Source organism: Hyperolius riggenbachi, chromosome 5, assembly GCF_040937935.1.
Source record: "Hyperolius riggenbachi isolate aHypRig1 chromosome 5, aHypRig1.pri, whole genome shotgun sequence".
NCBI lineage: Eukaryota > Metazoa > Chordata > Amphibia > Anura > Hyperoliidae > Hyperolius > Hyperolius riggenbachi.
In genome coordinates this window covers 411,414,779-411,441,313 of record NC_090650.1, presented here as the reverse complement: position 1 = coordinate 411,441,313, position 26,535 = coordinate 411,414,779, and the positions used below count along the sequence as shown (strand labels likewise).

General features: G+C 47.3%; 1 protein-coding gene across 6 annotated transcripts in view; it reads left to right on the top strand.

Moving 5' to 3' along the window:
- Positions 1-9,476, top strand: part of ENPP2 (ectonucleotide pyrophosphatase/phosphodiesterase 2) — a 201,861-nt gene extending 192,385 nt beyond the window's left edge. For 5 of the 6 annotated variants that reach the window (XM_068237970.1, XM_068237969.1, XM_068237968.1 and 2 more), the window contains 2 exons: positions 2,542-2,592; positions 8,787-9,476. In XM_068237970.1, coding sequence (XP_068094071.1) covers positions 2,542-2,592; positions 8,787-8,957 — 222 coding nt within the window. In that variant the 3' untranslated portion in view covers positions 8,958-9,476. The remainder of the gene's footprint in view (positions 1-2,541; positions 2,593-8,786) is intronic. The other variant, XM_068237967.1, reaches the window with a different exon arrangement.
- Positions 9,477-26,535: the final 17,059 nt, after the last annotated feature.

The window sequence follows — 26,535 nt, the reverse complement described above, 5'->3', positions numbered from 1 at the left end:
CCTTATTTAAAGGGCCACTATAGCAGAAAAAAGCAAGGCGTTAAAATCTGACATGTTTTGGACTAGTCCATTCTTCATGGTGGGTCCTCTGTATTAATTTTATGTTCTATAAAAGCATTCCCTGATCGGCAGTTAAGTCTAACCAAAAATAACATGCAAACAAGTTAGGGAGCTGGCTGGTATCTTACTATTTTGGCAGTTCGATTTAGCAACTGCCATTCGGGGAATGCTTTTGAAAACCTAGAAAACCCTGAGAATCCACTATAAGTGTTTCTCAAACCTGTCCTCGTAACTCCCCAACGGTGCATGTTTTGCAGGCAACCTTACCTATGCAAAGGTGGGGCAATTAGTGTCCCAGTTAGGTGGATTCCATGTAGCTGAGGCACTAATTACCCCACCTGTGTATAGGTGAAGTTGCCTGCAAAACATGCACAGTTGGGGAGTCACGAGGACAGGTTTTAGAAACACTGCCCTATGAGGAAATGGACTAGTCTAAAACCTGTCAAATTTGAACTGCCTACTTATTTGCAATAGTGGTCCTTTAATACTATTTATATATTCTGTTACTGAAAAACTGCACTTGTATTTTGTTTTTTTTATAGGTGTTGAACAGCCTGGCCAAAATATATTAGAAAACAATTATTTTACCTTTCAATGTATATGTCACTTTCTTGGCAAATTTGACTAGCCAGTAAAAATGCATAAAATACTCCCTGTTAAAGTTTATTTGAGGCAGATTGCGATCTAAAAAAAACAACAAAAAAACCCCCAGATCCTCGCCTATGAAGAGGCAAGCCTCTGGATCCTCGAGGCCTTCCGTGTCGTCCTCACACCCATCACTGCCAATTGTGGACCCCTGGAACATATCGGACTAGAGCTTGTTGGATGTGTTATCGGGGCCGCACTCACCCGCCATGTTCAAGCCCGGCCGTACTGCGCCTGTGTGAGTGCGGCTGCTTCTGCGCAGTATGCTACAAGCTGCTTAATGCAACTGTGCAGGCCTGGCCATACTTGCACAGGTGCAGGACAGCTGTGCTCGTGCACGATGGAGAGTGCGGACGCAATCTTCAAGAGGGTAGTGGTGGCGTTCTGGAGGACGACGTGGGACAGAGGTGTTCTTTTTTTTTTTTTTTATTCGATCTGTGTTCCAGAACACTCATGTTGTTCAACTCCAGCAAACTGCAGTAAATGAATACTTATAAATGTCTTAGATCAGTACCAAACTGCCCCCTGGTCAGTGGCGAAATATTGCATTATGGATTTTGCTGCCCTGAGCATATCTGAGAACACTCTGGCTGCCTGTTTAAAATTTCCCGCACTGCAGCCTGGATGCTGTGTGCTCTGAACAACCGTTATGTTGCCTTTGCAAGCTTTACCTATGCCTCTTATCTGCTCCCTGTAAGCCCACCACACTGCTGCCCCTCTATTTTTGTGTATGTGGGAGAGCTGGACCTTCATATGTGATTTGCAGTTAGTTCTGATAATTGGTTGCTGCATTTCTCTTTCCTGTTCCCGTCTGTGCTCAGGAAGCTGGAGCAGCACACACAGGAACATGAAGGATAGTGCAGAACAGTGATTAGGCTTATCTACAGATTACAGATGTGAGTAAAAAGCTGGCCGTCCATCCATCGATTTTGCAGCCTTGATCGCCCATCATATTTGATAATTTTATTGAAGCTGATGAAAATTGCTGCCGCAACAAGTATGTCCAAAATCGGTCGAATGCTTCATCAAGCATGCTGGTAAATCTCTGGTCGCCATAGTCGATCAGGTGAGCAGCGGTAACAGCGTACGATAGTGCGACTACCAACTAACATGGCAGAACCCCAGGCCTCTATCCCCCAAATGTTAATGCCTCCCCACACACCTTGCTCGTGAATTCATATCTCACCTGTTCCAGTTGACGCAAGTGTCCTGCTTCTCCTGCTTCCCCGTTCGTGCCCAACGAAGTCATACACGCCATGTGCTATACGCAGCATCAACGTGGGGCACGAATAGGGAAGCAGCGGTAGCTGAACAGGAGAGATTTGAAGGCATGGGCACCCGGGAGGGGGGGGGGGGGGGGGTGTTTGACATTAACATTTGGGGGGACAACTGCATCACAAGGACGATTCCCAAAAGATTTAATATTTCAATTGATCAGGAATCAGCCAACAGATCTTTTTTTCAATCAGAGAGCGATCTGTCTTTTGGATGATCTGCCCATACATCGCCAGATGTATGGGCACCTTAATTCACAGGGATGCAGAGAGATGGAAGCGTTTGCAAACACTACACAGCCAAGAGGTTTCTCACATCTTTTCAGGGGGCCAAATTTGTAAGACATTTTACCTGCTTTTCTGATCAGTTTGAGCAGTTTGGTTCTAGTTTCATGCATTTGTAAGTTTACAAATTCTGTGGCTCTCCTAATGGCCCTGAGAAAGTGTTTATACAATTGGTTCTAATCTGCTTTGGCCAGGCAGTGTAGATGCACGATAACCTGTGATCTGCAAAGTGGAAGGACAGCCTTTTAAGCAGATACATTTTGTGTTTCTCTTATAGCATGCGAGGCCCAGTTCCCAGAGTTCCTCTAAAGTCAGGTCAAAGGGGATGGTTAGTATGTTTCCTCCTCTTTCTTCTTCTTCTTGGTCTTCGGTTAAACTTTAGCTGACTTTTCACCAGTCAAGAGGAAAAAAAATAAACCCCCCTGCGATTGAGTAACCAAACACTTCCTCCAGCATGGAGCAATTTACTCTTATCTGTTGGCGTCTTGTGTGTCTCTTGTCTGTCCTTTCACGTGTGTCAGCACCAGATGTCTCACTGTCAATGTTTGAACTGTTCTTGATTTGTTTTTATTTTTTTTCCCTCATGGTCTGTCCTCACGCAGTACCTCATGTCTGCTACTTCCTTCATGTGGTTCTGTATTTCTTGTGGCTCACCATGTGGTCTTACTTAACTAAAGCCAGGCACATTATACACGGCCATGGACAAACGGTTTCCACTTAACACTATAACCTCTGCTCAAGAGAAACAGAAACTCGTAGATAGCAGCTGTAGAGATGTCACACAGGCCTGAGTCTGGCAAGGTTGGCAATGTTTATAAATAGATGTTGCTGATTAGGTGCAGGCTACCACAAGGTTCATGGAAGTACCTTTGTTGTTCTGCAGATCCTTTTGTTCATGCTCTGACAGTTGTACAGGCTTAAAGTCCTATACTCACGTCGCAACTTGGTGGCGAGACTTTTCTTGCGTGAGTGCAATAATTTCCCTGATCTTGCAAAGTGGGTACGTGCGTGCGGTTAAATTAACGACTTTTTGAGACTTGTATTGATTGACCGTCACGGCGTATTGGATCTTTAAGATCCCCATCCACTTCCAACTCCTCATTTGACCTCCCATTTGTGCTAGCTGTCATGTGCCATCTCACGTGTACCCGCAGGTAGGAAGATAGATCAGGGAATGCTCGTTTGTCAGGAGTCGTTGCTGTGAGGTTCTCTCTTCTTAAGGTGAGTATTCAGCTGTAGGCTTACAGTGAATTTAGGCCTGGACTCCATTAAAGGACAACTAAAATGAGAGGTATATGGAGGCTGACATATTTTTTTTCCTCTTAAACATCAGTTGTCTGGTGTCCTGCTGCTCTTTCATGCATTACTAGAACCTGAATCATACACCTAAAACAAACATGTGGCCAATAGCAGTGACATTTTCATGCACCTTATGGTACCACCAGAAGGACCTTTTTTCAGAAGCGCCAAAGTTTTTAAATAAGGCTCAGGCTGAATACAGAGATGACCAGTGCAGAATTCAGACCTACAGAAGCGAAAAAACTGACCCTCTAGGAAGGTGTAACATAAACCAATAACTGTGAGAGGGTACCTTATCAGTTAAAGGATTTAAAAGAAGTGGGAGATAATTGAACTTGCCTCCTGGAAGAGCTCACAAAAGCTTAATAAGTCACAAGACATAATTAAGCACCATACTAACATTAAACTTGTTTGCTATCTTTTGGAGTCAAGTTCATCATTAGTCCTAACTGTGTGTTAGCGTGCTGGAGTGTGTGAGTGTGTGTGTGCAACAGCAAACTCTTGGTTCCAGCTGCTGGGTGTCTTCTCGCTGCTTCCCATCTGTGTTTCGTCCAGGCCATTCCGCTATGCCAGTAGCTCCCAACCCTTTTAAAGTTGTGACACATTAAGCCAAAAGCTCAGATCTCTGTGACACATCACATATGGACACATCACATATTTATGATTGAAAAATACTACTAACCACAAAATGGATAGAAAGAGTGCATTATCCTGAATACACTTAAAAATGAAGGCTAGAACCCTTCAAGAATATTAATAAAAACAACCCCCCCCCCCCCCCCCCTTTCTGAATTTGGAATGATGGAACAGCACCGACAATGTGCAACGCGGGTGTAGTTGCACCCTGTGTAGGTAGTCAGGCATAGGTGCCTCCAGTATAGGTAGTCAGCTATAGGTGCCCCCAGTTGCTAGCAGCGGCTCACTCGACAGCTCCACGCGGTCCAGCACTGATGTCAATCTTCTTTCCGCGTCACCGCTCCGTCTGTAGTTAGAGCAGGGCTACAAAAAATGGCAGCTGATGTCCATATTTGTGAACATCGGCAGCCATTTTCCTGTAGCCCTGTTCTAACTACAGATGGAGCGGAGAGAGACAGCAGGGTTGGTGAGCGGTGACACATGCCCAATACTGCCATGGCACATGAATTTGTCGTGGCACATGGATTAGGAATGATTGTGCTATGCCTTCTGGGTCCCTTTGCTGCTGCTATTATCCAACTTCACCCTGTGTGCCTTTCTCCATTGCCATTATGGTTTAGGGCTCAAATCCACTAGCAGCTTTTTCTAAGCACTAGTGATTTGAAAAGCTCTTGCTAATGCAATACTATGGGGGATTTTTATAAAATCACATCGCTCAAGTGAAATCCCACTTATACCATTACATTAGCAAGAGCTTTTCAAATAAGATCTTAGAAATAGCTTAGTAACGCACTGCTAGTGGGTTCCAGGCCTAAATTGAAGTTCAACCCTGGGAGAAAGGCAGCTTCCAAGGTTCACTACCTTTAAATATAAATCCCCTTTAAAGTGGGTCTGAATGGCTAAATGTTGATGGCTCTGGTAAAAAAAAAAAAAAAAAAAAAAAAAAAAAAAGCTGTTGTTCGCCTGTAGAATGATCACTGTTGCAGCCATTTACAAAGCAAGCGCATAACTGCTTGCAGCCTTCTGTCTCTCTCTGCCACAGCTGATTTATAATGCAGCTCACACTCCAGTGTGTTGCTTCTCACATCCTCTATAATAAACCCCGTGTCCCTCCGTGTGCCTCCCGTCTCTGTGTAGCCTTGTCCGTACTTTTTGGTACTGCGCATGTGCGTAGCACGGACCCAACCTCACCTAGACAGGAGAACAGGGTCAGGGAGCCGAGTGGGCGGCGTGTGAGCGGGTGGCCGGGTGTGTGAGTGGGCGGCCAGGTGCGCAGTCAGCAGTGGGTGGCAGGCACGCGCGTGGTGAAAAACACAGACCTAGAGCCCGGTTTAAACTATAATGTAACTAGCTAAGTACCGTATATACTAGAGTATAAGCTGACCCGAGTATAAGTCAATCTCCAACTTTTACCTTAAAAAAAAAAAAACTGGAAAAAAATGTGACCAGAGTATAAGCCGGGAGTGCAAAAGCCACAACTACAATACCACTCACAGCCATGGCCAGCCACGGCCAGCCACAACCTTATATTAGGAAAGCAGCATAAATTCTGCAGATTACAATAATAAGCCAGAGCATAGGCCTACAATGAAGATGGACATGCAAAGAACTCCTGTTGCAAAGTTTAAGCTGGCATAAAGATGAAGCAAGGAATGCAGAGCCACATAGTCATGTATCTAAAACTTGATATAGGAATGCAATTCACCACTCAGTAGACACTGTCCCTGTATGCCTTCCAAGGCGACAACTCGAGATGAGGTTAGCTGGGAGTGGGACCGCCCATGGAAATGTCAAGTGTGTGGTCGCCCTCAGATGATGCACCACTGTGCAGTGGGAGCACTGTGGGAGTTACTCAGAGTAGTGACTCGAGTATAAGCTGAGACTCCCACTTTTTTTGTCCCAAAAATTAGGCTTATACTCTAGTATGTACAGTAATTAACTAATTAGCAGCCTGTTTAGTTACATTATAGTTACATGTGAGCAGCAACAACACAACTCTGGAGTGTGTGAGCCGTGTTATAAATCAGCTGCAGCAGAGAAAGATAGAAGGCTGCTAGCAGTTAGCAGGGAAGAGCTGATTGAGGCTCTGTTCCCACTAGAGCTGAGAATGGCCTTTTTGTCCGTTCTCTACTCATTACTAAGTGGAGAGTGAATGGCTACTATGTTATACATAGGAGCCGTTCACTCTTGTGACTCCATGGGGGATCGGTGGCAGCAAGCGGACTACACTTCTGTGCAGTCCGCGATAATCCGGGCCAGGCGGATGTGTTCTCCCGTATAGACTATTGGGGGAGGGGGGCGCATCTGCCCGGGCTCCAACTGGATCACAGCGTAGACATTATACTGTCCACTCCCACTGGCTGCATGTGACCTGCAAGACAAGTGGGAACACAGCCTTCGCTGTGTAGAAGAAAATAATTTGTGTTAGGAGCAATTTTTTAACACCAGTTTTATGCAGAAATTTATGTCCATATTAAATGACTGATGGTGGGGATAACGGAGCAGCATAATTTTCACCATAGAGGCCCTTTTTAACTCTGACTACAACACATTAAACTGTTGCTGACCACTCCATGCCCATTGGCGTGAACGCGGCAGCAGCCCCAGGACCACTCCACGCTGATTGGCGTGAACAGCCTTCTATGGGGCTAGCAGGAGGCGATCTCCCATTGGCGATGGCCATCTAATTACTTTGTACAGCGCTGCGCTAATTACTTTGTACAGACCCCACCAACTGGAAGCTCTGTTGGTGGGGAGAAGGGGAGGGGGGGGGGGCGGGATCACTTGTGTGCTGTGTTGTGTGGCCCTGCAACTTGGCCTTAAAGCTGCAGTGACCCAATTAACATAAAATGGCCTGGTCACTAACACCGCGGTCCTCAAGTGATTAAACCATTGCATAGGACAGCGCTGGCCAAACTAGGGCCTGCGTGTGCTGTATACCTGGCCCTTTAACCCCCCACCTCCCTGAAGAGTGGTGAGCGGGCCATTAGCGGGGGTTTACTCACCTACATAGCGATTCCTGCATCGCGTCTCCATAGTAACAGGCTGGCGTGTCATGTGACGCGTGTCACATAATGGCCTGTGACTATGGAGACGCGACGCAGGAAGCGCTATGTAGGTGAATTAACCCCCGCTAACCGCCTGCTTGCGACTGCAGTGAGGGAGGGGAAAAAGAGCGGAGCAGGCCAGGCATGTTAGGAATGTGGACCAGGCCACGGAAAGTTTGCCTAGGCCTGGCATAGGATCATCCACAAGGCAACCTAGGTAGGTGCCTGGGGCTAAGCAAGAGTCAAGGGGCCTGTCTGACATCTTTTTTTGACCTTTCTCCTACCTTGGCTTACTAGAAAGACTATAATGGGAAACAGATGCAAATACTTTGCTTTGGGCCCCAGTTTGTCTTAATCCTTCTTTGCATAGTACCAGAAAAGGATTAAGATCAAATGGTGCCCTAGTTACTTTGCCCAGGACTGATTCCCACCTGGCTTTTTTTTAGTTAGGTTTGGTGGGGGCTAGCATCCACCAGGCCCCTAGACTATCTCCAGGCCCTAGGCAGCTGCCTGAAATTGCCTAGTGGATGATCTGGTTCTTCATAGTATGATTGCTAGTCACTCTAATAAGAGTCACTGCGTGCGGTGCCTGTATCATGTTCGCTTATGTCCTGTAGGTGCGCAGCAGAGATCCCAACATTTCTCAAAACAAGTCTGAGAAGATATCAGAACCTCGCCCTCCCGTCTATGCTTCCTTCCCCCATGATGTCTGTTAACATGGAACACGTAGTGATGGTTGCAGAAGGGGTTCTTGCAGAAGCCTCAGTCTCGTTAGGGCCCGAACCCAAAGCATTTGTGTCCTCTTTTCTGCAACACATCAATGTTATAGATGCTGAAAAGCGGACACAAATGTTAGTGTGCCCATCCCCGGATTTACATCATTGGAGCCTATAGGCACAGACGTCCTGGCACCTTAGACTTCACCCTCCATGAACCAACAACCACACCGTAAAACCGCACCTTAAGTGTACTGGCTGTCCCAGCTGTAACTCCCTTACTTCCCTTTCCCGCCATAGTGTCCCTTAGCATTAGGTAGGCAGAGGTTCCCTCAGTAATGCAGAAACCCGTGTACGTAATCTCTTATTTACAATACGCTCGGGACTATACATAAGGTAGGAGGGAGAAAGGCACTAGGGGAGGGGACTGAGCTGCCTTTCCATCATCAAGCGCCTGTAGGCACGTGCCTTATGGTAAATCTGGCCCTGCTCAGGCCCTAACTGAAACCTTTTTCATTTGACCTGCATTCTACTTTTCAGATAGTTTCAGAAATAGGTGATCTTATGGTTATACAGTAATATCATTATTTCCTCTTCCTCTGTCATGTAAACAGCAACCAAACAGCCCAAGCGTACCACACCCGAATTATGGCATCTAAACACCACTTTTCATTTGAAAGAAATATTAGATTGTGCTGTACAGTTAGAAGGTAGACTATTACTTCTGGTGAAAGCTTTCTCTCCCTCCTTTCTTCGTTTTCCTTTCCGAACACTTTATCCAAATGTATATTCTCCGTCTAATTTGGAATGCGTTTCTCCCACAGAACTCTGAGGATGAATCCAAGTGGGTGGAAGAGCTGCTAAAGACGCACACAGCGCGCGTCCGCGACATCGAACAGCTGACCGGGCTGGATTTCTATCGGAAGACGAGCCGCAACTACGCCGACATTCTCTCCATGAAGACTTTCCTGCATACGTTTGAGAGCGAGATTTAACCCCAACAACATAACCCATTGCCTCCTCTCTCTAGTGGTGTACATTTTTATACTTTGTTTTTTTTGTTTTTTTGTTTCTTTGTATTTATTAATTTTTAAACCAGGACACTTAAAGTATTTAGTATTTTAATCCTTAATGTCGTGCACATCTCATTTGTCCAATATTGTTGTCTAGATGTCCATTTTTAGGAAACCTCGTTACTGCTGCAGCTAGATTGTTAAACCAGGCTTTTTTATTGTTTATTTTTCCCTCCCTCCTCTCTACCAACACACCTCTTTCCCCTCCCACCTCTCCCCACCCTTTTTTTTAATTTTTCATTTTCTCAATAGTGCTGCAGAATTTGTTCTTGCATTGGGAACTTTATTTTTCTAGTGCAACCACGATTATATATTTGTAGACTTTTTACTATGTAATGCAATATGTAAATTGACATATTAACTGGAGCCGTGACCAAACATATTTATGTTGTATGGATTAATGGAACCTCATATAATAAACCACACAGATTACGTTTTTAATTCTGTCTGTGATGCTGTTTTATTATTAGCTGCTGTGCTCTGTAAAGGGAAATGCCAGATTAAACTTTCATTCGCAAAAACCAGCATAAACTGGAATCTACAAATGAATTACACTCCAAAACCAACGTTTTATTTGTGTCTTAAAATGAAAATCCTTATAGTGTTAAACAATAAACCTAAAGTTCTGTACACAGTTGCAATAAAAGCCATTTGACAGGCAGGTGTTCACCAAGGTTAACGGACTACATAAAAATGTGTGTCCATTGAACATAAGTTATGTATGAGACCCACAGGGCATCCACACCAATGTTATATATTATAACATCCCAATGATTGGTTTGTATAGTTATTTGGTCTCCAGGACTTCTATGGGGACAAAGGGCATAGTGTTAAGAAAAAAAAATTGTCATGGCATTTGTCAAGCGATTAAACCATAACAAACTTTATTTCAACACATTGAAATTAATGCAACATATACTTAAAGTGGACCCAAATTAAAAATATAAGATTTGAGAAATAAAATCTATTTTCTAAATTATAATAATAAATAGCATCCTTTTTTCAGCTGCATGATGACAAATATAAAATATTTTACATTTATTGGAGGAACTCCTCCCTTCCTTTCAAATTGCCGGGATTTTTCCGGCAAACTGGTGGAGTAGGTGGTTCCGGCAATGAAGGAATTGCTAATGGCTGCCCCCAGTATAACTCTAGCTATGAAAAGAGAAGGGTGAAAAGCATGCACTGAAATTATCATAGGTTTGAAGGAGTGTTTATTTATCTTTGTATGTGTCAGAGTGGTGCAATTAAATATTTTTAATTAAAATGTTTGGTTTGGGTCCGCTTTAACCACTTTGGGACCGGAGGGCTCTGTCCTCTTTAAGACAAGAGCCATCCATGCCCTTTTAATAGACGACCGCGTCAAGCCAATGGATGCGGCGCCAGCCCTAGGACCACCTAACGCCGAGGAGAACGCTGCGCGCACATCTCCGCTTGTTAGACGGCAAAATCGTTGTCTATTTAGTCTGTACAGTGATGCGATCTGCGGCAGCGCTGTACTGGGGACAAGACAGCGATCCGCTTTCATTGGCTGAAACCTATGGCAGCCGATCGCACTGATTGGCTGCTGTAAGGGGGGGGGGGGGGTTTAAAAAAAAAAAAAAATAACGTTTATTATCAAAGTAAAGATATAAATATTTGTAAAAAGAAAAAAATTAACAATGGGGAGCAATCGCAGCCCAACAACCGATAGCTCTATTGGTGGACAGAAAAGTGAGGAGGGGGTGGGGGGGTTGTTTGGTGAATCACTTGTGTGTTGTGAAGCCCTGCAGCGAGGCCTTAAAGCTCCAGTGGCCCGATTAGTGAAAAATGGCCTGGTCTTTAGGGGAGTTTAAGCCGGTGGTCCTTAAGTGGTTAAGGCGTGATTGCTGTGATTGGCTTACATCAATTACGGGGTCAGGAGCCAATGTAATTGGCTCCTGCCTGATATACGGAAGCTCTGCTGTCAGAGAGACAGCAGAGCGATCAAGTGCACCAACGTGGACAGTGGCAGGAATAGTAAGAGCGAGTGGACAGCGTGACAGCGGTGAGTGAAATCTATGCCCTGGCAGGAATAAGTGGCCACAATCTGTGTAGATTCCAATCACCACCACAAGGAGTGTCAGCGTAATTTCATGCATAATATTACAAACTCTGGCAGGATAAACACACACCGTGTTACATTTGAGAATATTCTGTTTCTGGTGTTATTCAGACACTACTCCGGCCAAATAGATCACCAGGGCTGCCAGGTAACTGCTATTGTTTAAAAGGAATTCCTCTCACTTCAGTTGTCCTTTATGGCAAAGCACCTGATCTGCTGTATGCTTGTTCAGGGTCTATGGCTAAAAGTATTAGAGGCAGAGGATCAGCAGGGCAGCCAGGAAACTGGTATTGCTTAAAAGGAAACTAATATGGCAGCCTTCATATCCCTCTCACTTCAGGTTCCCTTTAACTTCCTAGAAAATTATTTTTTTCTACATAAGATCTTATGCCGTAGCTGACCTGTAGGAGCAGAGGGGATATTCTGAGTATAGTTACGGTATACTGTACATCTGTTTCACTGCAGCCATGCTGTAAACAGGCGGTCTAAGCTGAGCTTCCTGGGAATTACTCAGCCCGGGCCACAAGCTTTTGCAGTTATTACGCAGTGCATCTGTTGCGCTGTAGAATAATTTGGTTTCAGTAACTTTTACTTGTACAGACTTTATTCAATAAAAGGAGTGGCACTTGGCCAGGGGTAAAAAGCCAGACAAGCCACCACACATATTCACCTTTGCTGGGTAAACAGCTGCTTCTAGTGGAAAGTGCACACAGCATTGAAGAAATGAAGGAAGAGGAGTGCTGCATTACAAGAGACATAGGCCAGGCACTGTCTCCTCCGTTTGTCTGCCCAGATAAGCATGTGACCAAGCACCACTTGGGTGCAAAACTGCTGTTGTGCCCGTGTGTTTTCCCTGACACCTACCTGCACACCACTGGATAGAACTTTCTGCACACTGCTTCATGTATTGTCCTGTTGCAATCAGTGGAGACAGTGCCTGGCCTATGTCTCTTGTTGTAATTTTTATTGAATAAAGTTCACATTAACAATTTACATCCATAAAAGAATGTCTTTTATAACCACGTGTTGGACCTACTAAGAAGGGAAACAAACTCAAAATTAGCTATGAACTTGTTTTCAAAAGGTTTCCCTAAACCATACATGTCAAACTCCAGCCCGTGGGCCAAATATGGCCCTCAGAGCCATTAAATTTGGCCCTTAAAGGGATACTGTAGGGGGGTTGGGGGAAAATGAGTTGAACTTACCCGGGGCTTCTAATGGTCCCCCGCAGGCACCCTGTTCCCGCGCAGCCGCTCACTGATGCTCCGGCCCCGCCTCCGGTTCACTTCTGTAATTTCTGACTTTAAAGTCAGAAAACCCCTGCGCCTGCGTTGCCGTGTCCTCGCTTCCCCTGATGTCACCAGGAGCGTACTGCGCAGGCACAGACCATACTGGGCTTGTGCTATACACTCCTGGTGACATCAGCGGGAACAAGGACATGGCAACGCAGGCGCAGGGGTTTTCTGACTTTAAAGTCGGAAATTCCAGAAGTGAGCCAGAGGCGGGGCCGAAGCATCGGTGAGTGGCTGTGCGGGCACAGGATGTCTGCGGGGGACCATTACAAGCCACGGGTAAGTTCAACTCATTTTCCCCCGACCCCCCTACAGTATCCCTTTAAGTGGTTTCCCCACTTTGCATTATGTTTGGCGCACTCTAGACCACCAGGGAAGCTAAATTGGAGGTGAAGCCCTAGGACACCAGGGAACTGTATGGTGGAGGGAGGGGGGGCAACCTGGGAACTTTATAAGGGGGGGGAAGGTGGCCAGTAGACATTGAGGTTGGCCCACGACTAGGTCCCAGTGTTCAATTTCGGCCAACTATGTATTTGAGTTTGACACACTTGCCCTAAACGTTCTAAAAAACAAATAAAAAAAACTGAATAATTCTGCATGTGAACTCACTGCCCATAAAGTTTTATGGGGCTGTTCAGATAACTGCGTTGGAATGGATCACATAATTCTAACTCGCTGCATGCAGGCTTTGCAGTATCGTGTATGGTAAATGTCCATTGCAGTTCACGCTCGTGTTATGCAACATGCACATTGTGAATCGAGCCTTAATCATTTACAGTAGAGTTCCGGTTATCTGGAACTCGACTAACCAGCAGTCTTACCCAACAAGCACAAATTGTTGGCATTCGCAATACTCAGTGGTGAAGAACTTCTTAGGCTGAGCTTAACAATACATAGGCACAGGTAATAAACTTTCAATTACTGTATTGTAACATTAAAGTGAACCTCCGGACTAAAAATCTACTCAGCAGAACTGGAAAGGCTTGGTGTTTCTTTAACAGTTTCACAGCATCAGAACTTTGTTTTTCTTACCAAAGCATCATTTTGGCTGTATTTTTAGCTAAGCTCCACCCATCAAAGAAAAAAAGCCCAGGCTTTTTTTCCCTGATGCTGTGCAGAGCATGATGGGATTTCCTATGTTGTTGTTCACGTTGCCTAGCAACTGGAAGAGGTGCTCAGGACACAGGATAGTTGGAACTGTGTATCATGCTCACTGTCACCTCATTACAACCAAAAAGATGGCTGCCCCCATGAAATCACAAACATTTGCCTGTTCTTTTAAAACAGGGTGGGTAAGAGATTATATTACCTAGCTATTTTAATTAACATAACTAATGTAACTTAATGACAGTATGTTTAGGCTGAAGTTCCTCTTTAAATACAGAATTCATGGAATGTATATACTGTAGTGTGGTATAGAACGGTTAGCTAGGCCTATTTTTAACATTGAGGACCATATGCAATTAAAAGGTCTTTGAAAGAGAAGATTAATATATCCTAGGTGAAAATGTTAAGCATTTTACAATTAAAGTAACTAAAAGTTGGTGAAAAAAAAAAAGTACTTTCAAAATTATTTTTAGTATTTTCTTGCTTGCTGGTAGCTTAAAAGGCATTTTATGATGAGGTGTGTGAAAATCTCACACAGGAGAAAATTCAGGAGAAAAGAATTGCACATGGCCCCAGGTCTCAAGCAACCAGGAAGCACACTTCTCCATCGTCAGCCAATCCCCAGCAGCGCAGGACAGTGTTGCCAACCGTCAGTAAATTTACTCACTGTCAGTAAAAAAAAGTTAACAAATCTGGGCTGTCAGTAACAGGGCCGGATTTAGGCCAGGGCCACCTAGGCCATGGCCTAGGGCACCACAGGAGCAAGGGCACCAAAGCAGCAGACTAAACTGGTGCAGAATTTGCAAGCTTGCTAATGCTGCAATGCAGGGAGATCAGGCGAGTGCCTGACCGAGGTACTCTGCTGCCAGCCACCTGTGCAGTAGCCACCTTGCTCTCTGTGCACATTTGCATTGTAGCCAGTGGTTATGGACTTGGGCAGCATTTGGAGACAGAAAGGAAGAGTAAGCTTCTGCACTGGAGACGAGTGGAAAAATGAGTGATAACTGATTGCTGCTGCAGTGTGAAGGTGAGCTGGCTACCTATACTGAAGGGGGGGATGGAAGGAGGGATTAAGGAATTCATCTGCCTACCTACCTATACTGGAGGGTCATCAGGCTACCTATACTAGAGGGAAGTCGGGAGGGGCTATCTGGCTACCAATACTGGAGGGGAGGGGTCATCTTGCTACCTATACCGAAGGGGAGCGGCTGGTGACAGTGGCCTTGGGTGGTAAAAATTACAAATCCGGCACTGGTCAGTAAAGTCCATGAAAAAATGTGTGGCGTCGGTAAAGAAAAACACTCTCTTTCCCAGAAGATCACAGCACTTACTGCTTATCATGTAAGAGATTCCTTATCTACAGAGAGCAACTTTTAATCCTGAGTGAGGACAGGTCTAATCTCCTCACCTGCCTATACAGTGCTTACCTAGGCGGTAACCCACGTTTGTGAGTATATACATTATATACTTTTCATTTCCATCTCCTTGTTTTGCATACTACACTATATTGGGCTCTCAGTATTTCTTTTGTCTTTATCCTTACTGCTGATCAGTTCACGTATCAGGGCTGGAACCCACAGGAGCGCTTTTGGCAGCACTGCGATACGCTAGCACTTTGCCAAAACGCTGGGCTAATGTTAATGGATGTTGCAACTTCCACAGGAGCGTTTGCGTTTCCCAGAAACGCAAACGCAGGACCTGCAGCATTTTGGGAGCGTTAGCGCTTCAATGTAAAGTATTGAAACGCTAGCAGAAACGCTCAGCAAAACCTAAACTGAGCGGTTTTCCTAGCGTTTTGCGGTTCAGCACACTGTAACAAAATGAAAAATAATTCACAGGACCGATCAGGATAAAAACGCAAAACGCTACGCACCCGCTGGGCAAAAAAATACAATGTTGCAAAACACGACCAAAAACGCACATGAATCCGCTTGCAAACCGCTCAGACAAAACGCTAGCGGTTGCGTTTTGCGTTTGCTGATTTCAGTGGGTTCCAGGCCTCACTCTGGAATGTACACTGCTCTAGCTAAAGGTGGCCATACATCTGTAGACTTGGCGGCCGATCAACCATCAGATAAGACAATTATAAAAATCGGTGCCACCAAGAGCATGCCTAGTTGACAAACCAATTTCGGGCCAAAACTGGTTGCATGTATCGATCGCATGTATCAATCGGACATGCTGGAAAATCTCAGGTTGGCATGATCAATCAGGCGTGCAGTGGTAAGGGCTGCGATAATCGAGAACAAATGTGACGGAAACCCCCAGCTGCATCCCCCAAATGTAAATATATCAAAGCCCCCCCCCCCCCCCCCCTCCAGATGCCGTGCATTAATACTTCACCTGTCCGGTGTCCGCCACTGCACTCTTCTTCCTCATTCACGCCCCACGTGGTTGCCGGTGTATTGCACGTAGGGTGCATGTGTGATATTTCATTTAATTTCAATAATAGTAGATGTCCGTAAAAAAAAGTGTTCTGTACATTTTTTGTGCTTTGTCAGTAAAAATGTATTTCTGAGGTTGGCAACACTGGTGCAGGATAACCAAGACACCAGGGTTGCCAAGCGTCCGTCAAAAGACGGACTGTCCGTACAGAAGCTCTCAAAATAGAGCTGTCCATACTGCCCGTATTTCCTGGGCAGTCGTCCGTCCAAAAGTGCATAAATTACTCCAATCTGTTCTGCGCATGCGCCTCGCGCTGTGCACGCTCTTTTTCCCCCCTCCCTCAGTCTCCCCTCAGCTGCCCTCTCCTCCCCGAGTGTCCCCTCCAATCAGGTAACCTCTTTTTGGCACACTCTGAGCACAGCAGCAGCGAGAGTCCGAGGAGGGAGGACGGCGAGGAGAGAGGAGTGCGTCAGCGTCACACGGGCGGCACTGCAGCCAGGTCGGAGCTGAGGTCGCAGCACACTGAGCACAGACAGAGCCGCAGCACTCAGGGGCAGTGGGACACACAGCGCCGCCGAGCCACCACGCAGCAGGGCAGGACTCAGGAGCAGCCAGCCAGATCAGCAGCAGCTCAGCTGACCGAGGCCGAGCACAAGTCCACGGCCACGCGGCAGGACTCAGGAGCAGCCGACCGAGGCCGAGCACAGGTCCACGCAGCAGGGCAGGACTCAGGAGCAGCCAGCCAGATCAGCAGCAGCCGAGCACAGGAGCAGATCAGCAGCCTGACTCTGAACCCCCACAGCCCAGCCAGCAGCCGCCACCTGCCAGGACTCCAGGAGCGACAACCACCCGACCAGGCCAAGGAGAAAAACAGCCAAGCCGAGTCGACCCAGGAGCCCAGCACACTAACTGTGAGTCTCTGTGAGGGAGAGAGAGGCACCCCTGGGAGTGGGAGCTGGGGGCATGGAGGGCTTGCCAGGCCTTGCCCAGCCTGGGGTGGGGTAGGTAGGCCCCTTGTCATTCTGGCATAGCGTTCAGCATCATACCTGTCTGTGTCTGTGCCAAACTGCCAATCTCATAGCATTTGTAGGGAAATCTGCTGCCCGATAAGATTGCCTTTGTGGGGAAATCTGCTGCCCGATAAGATTGCCTTTGTGGGGAAATCTGCTGTCCGATAAGATTGCCTTTGTGGGGAAATCTGCTGCCCGATAAGATTGCCTTTGTGGGGAAATCTGCTGCCCGATAAGATTGGTAAACTGCACATTTTGGCATTCTGTTAAAAGACAACTAAAATGAGAAGAATATGAAGGCTGCCATATTTCCTTTTTAACCACCCTGGCGTTCTATTAAGATCGCCAGGGCAGCTGCATGAGGGTTTTTTTTAAATAAAAAAAAAAATATTTCATGCAGCCAACTGAAAGTTGGCTGCATGAAAGCCCACTAGATGGCGCTCCGGAGGCGTTCTTCTGATCGCCTCCGGCGCCCGGAATAAACAAGGAAGGCCGCAATGAGCGGCCTTCCTTGTTTTGCTTAGATCGTCGCCATAGCGACGAGCGGAGTGACGTCATGGACGTCAGCCGACGTCCTGACGTCTGCCGCCTCCGATCCAGCCCTTAGCGCTGGCCGGAACTATTTGTTCCGGCTGCGCAGGGCTCAGGCGGCTGGGGGGACCCTCTTTCGCCGCTGCTCGCGGCGGATCGCCGCAGAGCGGCGGCGATCGGGCAGCACACGCGGCTGGCAAAGTGCCGGCTGCGTGTGCTGCTCTTTATTTCATGTAAATCGGCCCAGCAGGGCCTGAGCGGCACCCTCTGGCGGTAATGGACGAGCTGAGCTCGTCCATACCGCTAAGGTGGTTAAACAATACCATTTGCCTGGCTATCCTGTTGATCTCTTTGCTGCAGTAGTGTTTGAATCACACACACCTGAAACAAGCATGCAGCTAATCTTGTCAGATCTGACAATGTCAAACACCTGATCTGCTGCATGCTTGTTGGGGGTCTGGTCTATGGCTAAAAGCATGAGGCAGAGGATCAGCAGGACAGCCAGGCAACTAAAAGGAAATATGCCAGCCTCCATATCCCTCTCATTACAGTTTGAAACACGTAAGCAGTTACAATCTGACAGGATTTTGGACTAGCACATCTCCTCATGGGGGATTCATAGGGTTTTGTTTGTTTTTAAAAGCACTTTCAGAAATGCATTTGCTCAAACCTAATGCCTAAAATGGTGTGTTAGCAAGTAAGGAGTCTGGCTAGTGGCTGGTATCTTACTGTTGTGACAGTTAGGGAATGCTTTTGGAAACAAAGAAAACCCTGAGAATCTGCCATTAGATGGACTAGTCCAAAACCTGTCAGATTTTTAACTGCTTGCTTGTTTTGCTGTACTGGTCCATTAGGAAGTCAGTCCCATTTTTCTTTTATTCTGTTGCTGGTACACTGGTTTCTGCATTGATGCCTGAGGTTAATGCTGTTTAAAAGAACTTTTTGGCATTATGTTAACATTTCAGTGCAGTGTTGGTTTTGTTCTTATTGAACAATGTTTTTTGGAATAATGCCTGTGGTTAATGCTGTTAAGAATAAAATCTGTTCACAACAGATACAGTTTTTTGTTTCTCTAATCAGTTTTAGGTTTAACTTTGATAATGCCAAAAAGACATTCGAAAGATTATCTAATCTTACTTTGGGTAAGAAAGGCCCCTCAGTTCAGGAATGCTGTTTCGCATGAGCCTTATGCAGTAATCACCTGCTTCAGCTTTATTTCGCCCCCCCCCCCCCCCCCCCGAAATCACAACAAGTTCCCCAAAAAGCCCGCTACTGACTCCGCCCCCTGACTCCGCCCCTGTCCGTCCAAAACTTGGGGTGTCCAGATTTTTTGACCATTTTGTCCAGCAAAAATAAGAAATTGGGTTGGCAACCCTGCAAGACACTACTGTATTTGCAATGGTTTCTATGAACCCTGCTTGTGTGTAATTCAGCTTGCCGGGCCTTTAAGATTTCGGGTAGCTATTTTCCCAGACTGGTCTTCCTGGATCAGGAGATCCTGCTACAGCAAGAGAAAATCCCTCCTGCAAACTCTGAGTGAACTTAGTCTCTGTGCGGGAATGACTGGAGAGGTGTGTAAAGGGGGGAACCCGTGTGTAGCTGAACTGTTTCCTAGGAACATGCTGCTTAATGCAGCCTGTGTACTCAGCGGCCCAGGGGACCTTATTTCACTTGGGCAGCCTCCAGGCGTGACACAGCCGCGACTATTGTGGATGTTAATGGACCCCAGCAAGCCTCTGTTTATTTAACTTTTCTTTCTGACATCATTTCTCGGCTTTGGAACAATGTTGAGTGGCTTCTTATTGAGCTGAGTTTGCGTTTCTTTTTAACCACTTGAGGACCCACCCTTTACCCCCCCCTTAAGGACCAGCGCTGTTGTAGCTGATCTGTGCTGGGTGGGCTCTGCAGCCCCCAGCACAGATCAGCGTGCAGGCAGAGCGACCAGATCGCCCCCCTTTTTTCCCCACTAGGGGGATGATGTGCTGGGGGGGTCTGATCGCTTCTGCCTGCCGGGTGTTGCGGGGGGGGGGGGCACCTCAAAGCCCCCCTCCGCGGCGAAATCCTCCCCCTCCCTCTCCTACCTGGCCCCCCCTGGTAAGCCGGGCTGCACAGGACGCTATCCGTCCTGTGCAGCCAGTGACAGGCTGTCTCCTGTCACATGGCGGCGATCCCCGGCCGCTGATTGGCCGGGGATCGCCGATCTGCCTTACGGCGCTGCTGTGCAGCAGCGCTGCCCGCCGTGATTTGACAGGAAGCAGCTGCTCGCGCGAGCGGCTGCTTCCTGATTAATCAGCCTGCAGCTGGCGACGCAGTACTGCGTCGCTGGTCCTGCAGCTGCCACTTTGCCGACGCACGGTATAAGCGTGCGGTCGGCAAGTGGTTAATGGGGTGTTTTTTTCCTTGGACCCCCAGCCAAATTGTCACAGCCAGGACATCACTCAGAAAAGTGGTCTACTCAGGCACCAAGGATGAATTTACTTACCCAGGGTTACATGTATGGGAGTCTGCACAATATGGTGGTGGGTCACCTGCAAAGCAAACTATGTGACTGTGACACTTATAATTCTCTCGATGCCCCTGTTCCTGCCTATATCTCCTACTTCTGGCATGGACCCAGCAGTGCCCCTGTGCTGCCACACCTCCTTCCAGGTTGCACCCAGCAGTGCCCCTGTGCTGCCACACCTCCTTCCAGGTTGCACCCAGCAGTGTCCCTGTGCTGTCCCGCCTCCTTCCAGGTTGTACCCAGCAGTGTCCCTGTGCTGCCACGCCTCCTTCAGGTTGCACCCAGCATTGTCCCTGTGCTGTCACGCCTCCTTCCAGGTTGCACCCAGCATTGTCCCTGTGCTGTCACGCCTCCTTCCAGGTTGCACCCAGCAGTGTCCCTGTGCTGTCCCGCCTCCTTCCAGGTTGCACCCAGCATTGTCCCTGTGCTGTCACGCCTCCTTCCAGGTTGCACCCAGCAGTGTCCCTGTGCTGTCACGCCTCCTTCCAGGTTGCACCCAGCATTGTCCCTGTGCTGTCCCGCCTCCTTCCAGGTTGCACCCAGCATTGTCCCTGTGCTGTCCCGCCTCCTTCCAGGTTGAACCCAGCAGTGTCCCTGTGCTGTCACGCCTCCTTCCAGGTTGCACCCAGCAGTGTCCCTGTGCTGTCCCGCCTCCTTCCAGGTTGCACCCAGCATTGTCCCTGTGCTGTCACGCCTCCTTCCAGGTTGCACCCAGCAGTGTCCCTGTGCTGTCACGCCTCCTTCCAGGTTGCACCCAGCATTGTCCCTGTGCTGTCCCGCCTCCTTCCAGGTTGCACCCAGCATTGTCCCTGTGCTGTCCCGCCTCCTTCCAGGTTGCACCCAGCAGTGTCCCTGTGCTGCCACGCTTCCTTCCAGGTTGCACCCAGCAGTGCCCCTGTGCTGCCATGCCACCTTTAACAGCCAGTACCCCTTTGTGTGCCCTGCTTCCTACTTCAGGCTGCATTCACTCTGGCCCTTTATCTGCCATGCCCATCTCATTCAGCCTGCAGCCCTGCACTTATTGACTGTGCCTGCCACACTTTCTTCAGCCTGCACCTACCGGTGCCCGTCTCCCATGCATCCTCCTTCCACACTGCACCTATCGTTGCCCCTGTGTCTGTTATAACTTTTCCTTCCAGCCTGCACCTATCCATGTCCTGTGCTGCCATGTCTCCTCCTTCCAGCCTGCACCTATCAGTGTCCCTGTGCTGCCACGCCTCCTCCTTCCAGCCTGCACCTATCAGTGTCCCTGTGCTGCCACGCCTCCTCCTTCCAGCCTGCACCTATCGGTGTCCTGTGCTGTCACGCCTCCTCCTTCCAGCTGGCACCTATCAGTGTCCCTGTGCTGCCACGCCTCCTCCTTCCAGCCTGCACCTATCAGTGCCCTGTGCTGCCACGCCTCCTCCTTCCAGCCTGCACCTATCAGTGTCCCTGTGCTGCCATGCCTCCTCCCTCCAGCCTGCATCTATCAGTGTCCCTGTGCTGCCATGCCTCTTCCTTCCAGCCTGCACTTGTCAGTGTCCTGTGCTGCCATGCTCCATCCTTCCAGCCAGCATTTATCAGTGTCCTGTGCTGCCATGCCTCCACCTTCCAGCCTGCATTTATCAGTGTCCTGTGCTGCCATGCCTCCTCCTTCCAGCCTGCACCTATCAGTGTCCTGTGCTGCCATGCCTCCACCTTCCAGCCTGCATTTATCAGTGTCCTGTGCTGCCATGCCTCCTCCTTCCAGCCTGCACCTATCAGTGTCCCATGCTGCCATGCCTCCACCTTCCAGCCAGCACCTATCAGTGTCCTGTGCTGCCATGCCTCCTCCTTCCAGCCTGCACCTATCAGTGTCCCTGTGCAGCCATGTCTCATCCCTTCAGCTTGCACATATCAGTGTGCCTGTGCTGCCTCCTTCCATCCTTCACCTATTGTTTCCCGGATCTGTCATGTGTCCTTATTCCACGTTGTGCCAAACAGTCTCTCTGTTCTGCCATTCTGCCTCCTGCAGTCTCCACATACCACTGTCCATGTGCTTGAGACCTGCACCTGTCCTGCCACTTACCTTACTGGTGGGTATAAAAACCACACCTGACCCTTTTGCATCTAAAAAGTATAATGGACAGACCCATTTAAATATAACTTGTTTATATACAAACAAAGCCAAATTCATTTTTAGAAGAAAAACAGGTTGTAACTGTGCTGAAACAATTCATGTATCCCTCTCTGCTTTTGCTTCATACCGTGCTGAGTATAGTTTGAGCTCTGATAATTGCTGTAAATCTGAATATCACTGATGATATTCTGATTACATTTTATTTTTGGAAGTTTATGTGCCAGTATTGTGATAGCTTCTCTTCTAACTATGCCTAACGCTAACCCTTCTGTAAGGATGCTTATCACTAACCTCTAACCCTATTGCCTCACATGTCTCGAAAAGTTAATACGTATGGGTACCTTTCAACTTTTGGAGCTAAGAAAAAGGGACAAAAAGACCCACCCCTGCCATATCTTTAGCCACGCCCCTATGTTAAATGCAGCATGCCTCCTCCCACCCCCACACAGTTCCCTGGTGTCTAGTGGACCCTCCCTCCTACTCTCATACAATTCCTTGGTGTCTTGTGGTCCCCACTCCTCTTATTAAAGTTCCCTGGTGTCTAGTGAACCTCTCTCCCTTTCCTATACAGTTCCCTGTAGTTACGGTGACAAACTTAATCACTTGATGTACCACAGATTTACATTTATATTGCAGTCTATGGCAGTGGCGAATTCAGTTCACCCAAATTAACGGTCTTGCTTCTGACAGCCCTGGTTCTTATAGACTGTTAGCCTATTTCTACTGAAATCTGATAGAACTTTAATAGTGAAGGTTGGTACGCTTGATCTGGCAAAAGATCGATATTTCCATCAGGGAGACATTGGTTGTCAGATCAGGTGTATAGAGGCGGAACATGTAAATATAGTATAGCCACTCTGCTACCATTTCCTGCCATCCTACTACCCAAGGCAGAATATACACTTTTTGTATCCCCAGGCCAAGTAGGTTGTGAGTCACCATTCATGTGCAGTAGTGCCCTCCCATCCTATGTGCAGCCCCTCTTCCATGTGTATTATCCATGTACTGTAGCCCCTTTGTTTCACAGTTTTCTTGGACATTAGTTTCCCCCTTTTCATGTGCCCATTGGCTGCAGCCGCCCAATGCCTGAGCTTTTGTCGCCTTTCCAGAAATCCGGACCTGCTACCGCCCCAAGTCCCAGGCCTATGTGGCCTTCTCATTAATCCAGTCCAAACAAGACTACAGCTGTCCTGGTAGTACAATTACTGTTTATATAATATAAATGACAGTCACACCACAGATCAAATAATACTTTTGGCTGGCGCCCTGCTTGCTGTAATAGGTTTACTGACTCCTCCATGATATTCAGTATAGTGAATTTGTGTGGTTAGAAGAAAGTGACACAGATCTTCAACGATAGAAGGTCTGTAGTGAGATTTTCCTGTATTTTCTGCCACCTGGAGAGAAAAATAAATTACATGGGGGAAAAACTGACTATCAGCCAAACTCTGCTCCCTGCCAGGCTTTTGAATGATTAAGTAATACGGAATATGTTCTTTTTGAAGAGTGGCTTGCTGCCTCTCTGGCACCTCACTCCCGTAATAAGTCATCCAGTGCTTATGCTCTACTCTTTCAAAGCAATTACTTTAGAGGTTTAATTCAAAGCATCTGGGAGCGCTTATGTCCTGCTCAGTGCTGGATGGCAGCCAGGGCTGAGACGTTAACAAGACTTTTGGGTTGCAAAAGACGACTCCTTGCAAGATGTTATCTGTGCTTCTTGTCCATGACTCTGGCAAGGAGACCTCACCTACCAGATATGGCCGTGTGACTGCCAGGCCTCAGCTATCATCACAACTGTTTGGTACCCCTATATCGATAGGAAATCCAAAAAGACTCCCCAAAACATATGGATAATTTAATTTGCTTCCCCCCAAATTGGCCTTAGGCTATGACTACAGCTGGGTTTAGATTGTGAGCTCCTCTGAGGACAGTCAGTGACACGACTGTGTATTCTGTAAAGTGCTGCAGAGGATGTCAGTGCTCAAATAAATACATAGTAATATGGTAAGAAATTAGAAGATGTCAGTGCTATATAAATACATAATAATATTATGGTAAGACATTAGACTATGACTATGGTAAGATTAGATTGTGAGCTCCTCTGAGGACAGTCAGTGAATCAGTGATATGACTATGTGTACTGTGTAAAGTGCTGCAGAAGATGTCAGTGCTATATAAATACATAATAATATGGTACAACATGCCCATACACTGCAGGCCGATTCCCAATCGCCGCCTTGCTGCTGCCCCCCAGTGTATAAATGTACATGTGTGTGCATTTATACATTACCTGTCCTGTGTCACCCACAGCACGGTGCCCATCTGTCTTCGGAATCCCCTGCAGGTTATTGTATTGAATTCACTATAAAAAAATATATATATTTTGCCGCCACATATTGATGACGCTGCGTGACCCCAGCGCTATCACCACCGATCTGCGGGGTACATGTCACTATCGGAGGTACACGGCGAGGGATCAGCATGCCAATGGTGAGTATAAGCAGATGCAAGCACGTCTCCCCCATGTGTGTGATGCAGAGTGTGCATTGGAAGCTAAGCTTCAGCTTTCAATCAGGGCAGTTTCTAGGCTAAATTTATAAAAAAAATTGTATGTATTTGTAAAAATTGCGCCCTCGCCTCAGCGTCATGAGATCAAGTCCTGATCCTCCGCATAGGGAATAGCGGAGCTGTGCGGTGGGGCTGCTGCCATCGCTGGACAGAGGCTGGACTACTGCAATGGTCTGTGTACAGGTCTTCCAAACTTAGGCCCAGTGCACACCGGGCGGATCCGCCGGCCGAATCCGCTTGAAAATCTGCGTGGCTAATGTTTCTCTATGGGCTGGTGCACACCGGCGGTTTGAGGTTTTTAGCAAGCCGCAAACGTGCCTCTTGCTGCACGTTTGCGGTTTGCTTAAAACCTCAAACCGCCAGTGTGCATCAGCCCATAGAGATACATTAGCCACGCTGATGCGGATGCGGCCGGTGAACACCCGGCGGATCGCATCAAGATCCGCCCGGTGTGCACTGGGACTAAACTCACTCATCCGCACCCAAAACCGCTAGCGTTTTGTGGATCTGCTAGCGGTTTTGGTGTGCACTAGGCCAAAGACCTGCACCGCCTGCAATTAGTACAGAATGCTGCCACAAGACTGTGAACTAGCTAACCCCGCCATTGCCACATAACACCAACCCTTCGCTCACTACACTGGTTACCGATAAAATGTACAATTCCAGTTAAGATTGACTTAATGACATTCAAGAGCCCACGCTACACCCCTGGAAGCATTTAAAGTAGTGTTCTCCAACCCTGTCCTCAAGGCCCACCAACAGTGCATGGTTTATGGAAATCCACAGAGGTAGTTAATGAGCTCTGCTGAGGCACTAATTACCTCACCTATGAATGTTTGTGGTTTTCTGCAAAACATGTACTGTTGGTGGCGGAGCAGTGCTTTTCAGCGCTGCTAGATTGGGGCGCAGCCGGCACCTCCATAGACTTCAATATGAATCACACCTATTGAAGCGCTCAGTGAGTAACATCGGCTCCATCAGAAGACGGAGCCGAAGTTGCTTAAAAACATAATTATTCGTCCTCCAGCAATTGCTGGAAGCCGTATTATTTCATTCCCCCACTATCTATGGCGGCCTGGAGGGGGAATAGTAATTAAATCGGCCCGGACTTGTGCAGAAGCAGGATCAGCCATATACCGATGTATCCTGCGCCCAAGTCTACCGGCGCCGATTTCAAATGTACTCGTTGGTGGGCCCAGAGGACAGAGTTAGGGAACTATGATTTAAAGAACATCTGTAGCAAGAGGGATATGGAGACTGCCATATTTATTTCCTTTAATAACAGTTGCCTGGAAGTCCTGCTGATCCTCTGCCTCTAATACTTTTAGCCATAGACCCTGAACAAGCATATGCAAATCTGGTGTTTCTGGCTGCCAGGCAACTAGTATTGTTTAAAAGGATATAAATATGGCAGCCTCCATATCCCTCCTACTGCAGTTGTCCTTTAAAGGGACTCCGAGCAGTGCAGAAACTATGGAACGATGCATATCATTTTAAAGCTCTCTTTCTCCTCTTTCCAATGATATATAAACCACCACCCTACGTCTTTTAGTTTTCGCTATTTTCGCGATTGAAATTGCCGCGGCCGCGATTTCGATCGCGAAAATAGAGAAAACTAAAAGGTGTAGGGCAACGATTTAGGTGTCGTCAGAAAGAGGAGAAAGAGAGCTTTAAAATGATATCCATCAAGCCATAGTTATATTGTATTACACAGGACGACACTTTCCCCAGTGTCAGCAGCTCCATTCTGCTGAATGCAGCTGCTGACTTTGACAAAAAGTCGCCCTGTGTAATACAATATAACTATGGCTTGATGGATATCATTTTAAAGCTCTCTTTCTCCTCTTTCTGACGACACCTAAATCGTTGCCCTACACCTTTTAGTTTTCTCTATTTTCGCGATCGAAATCGCGGCCGCGGCAA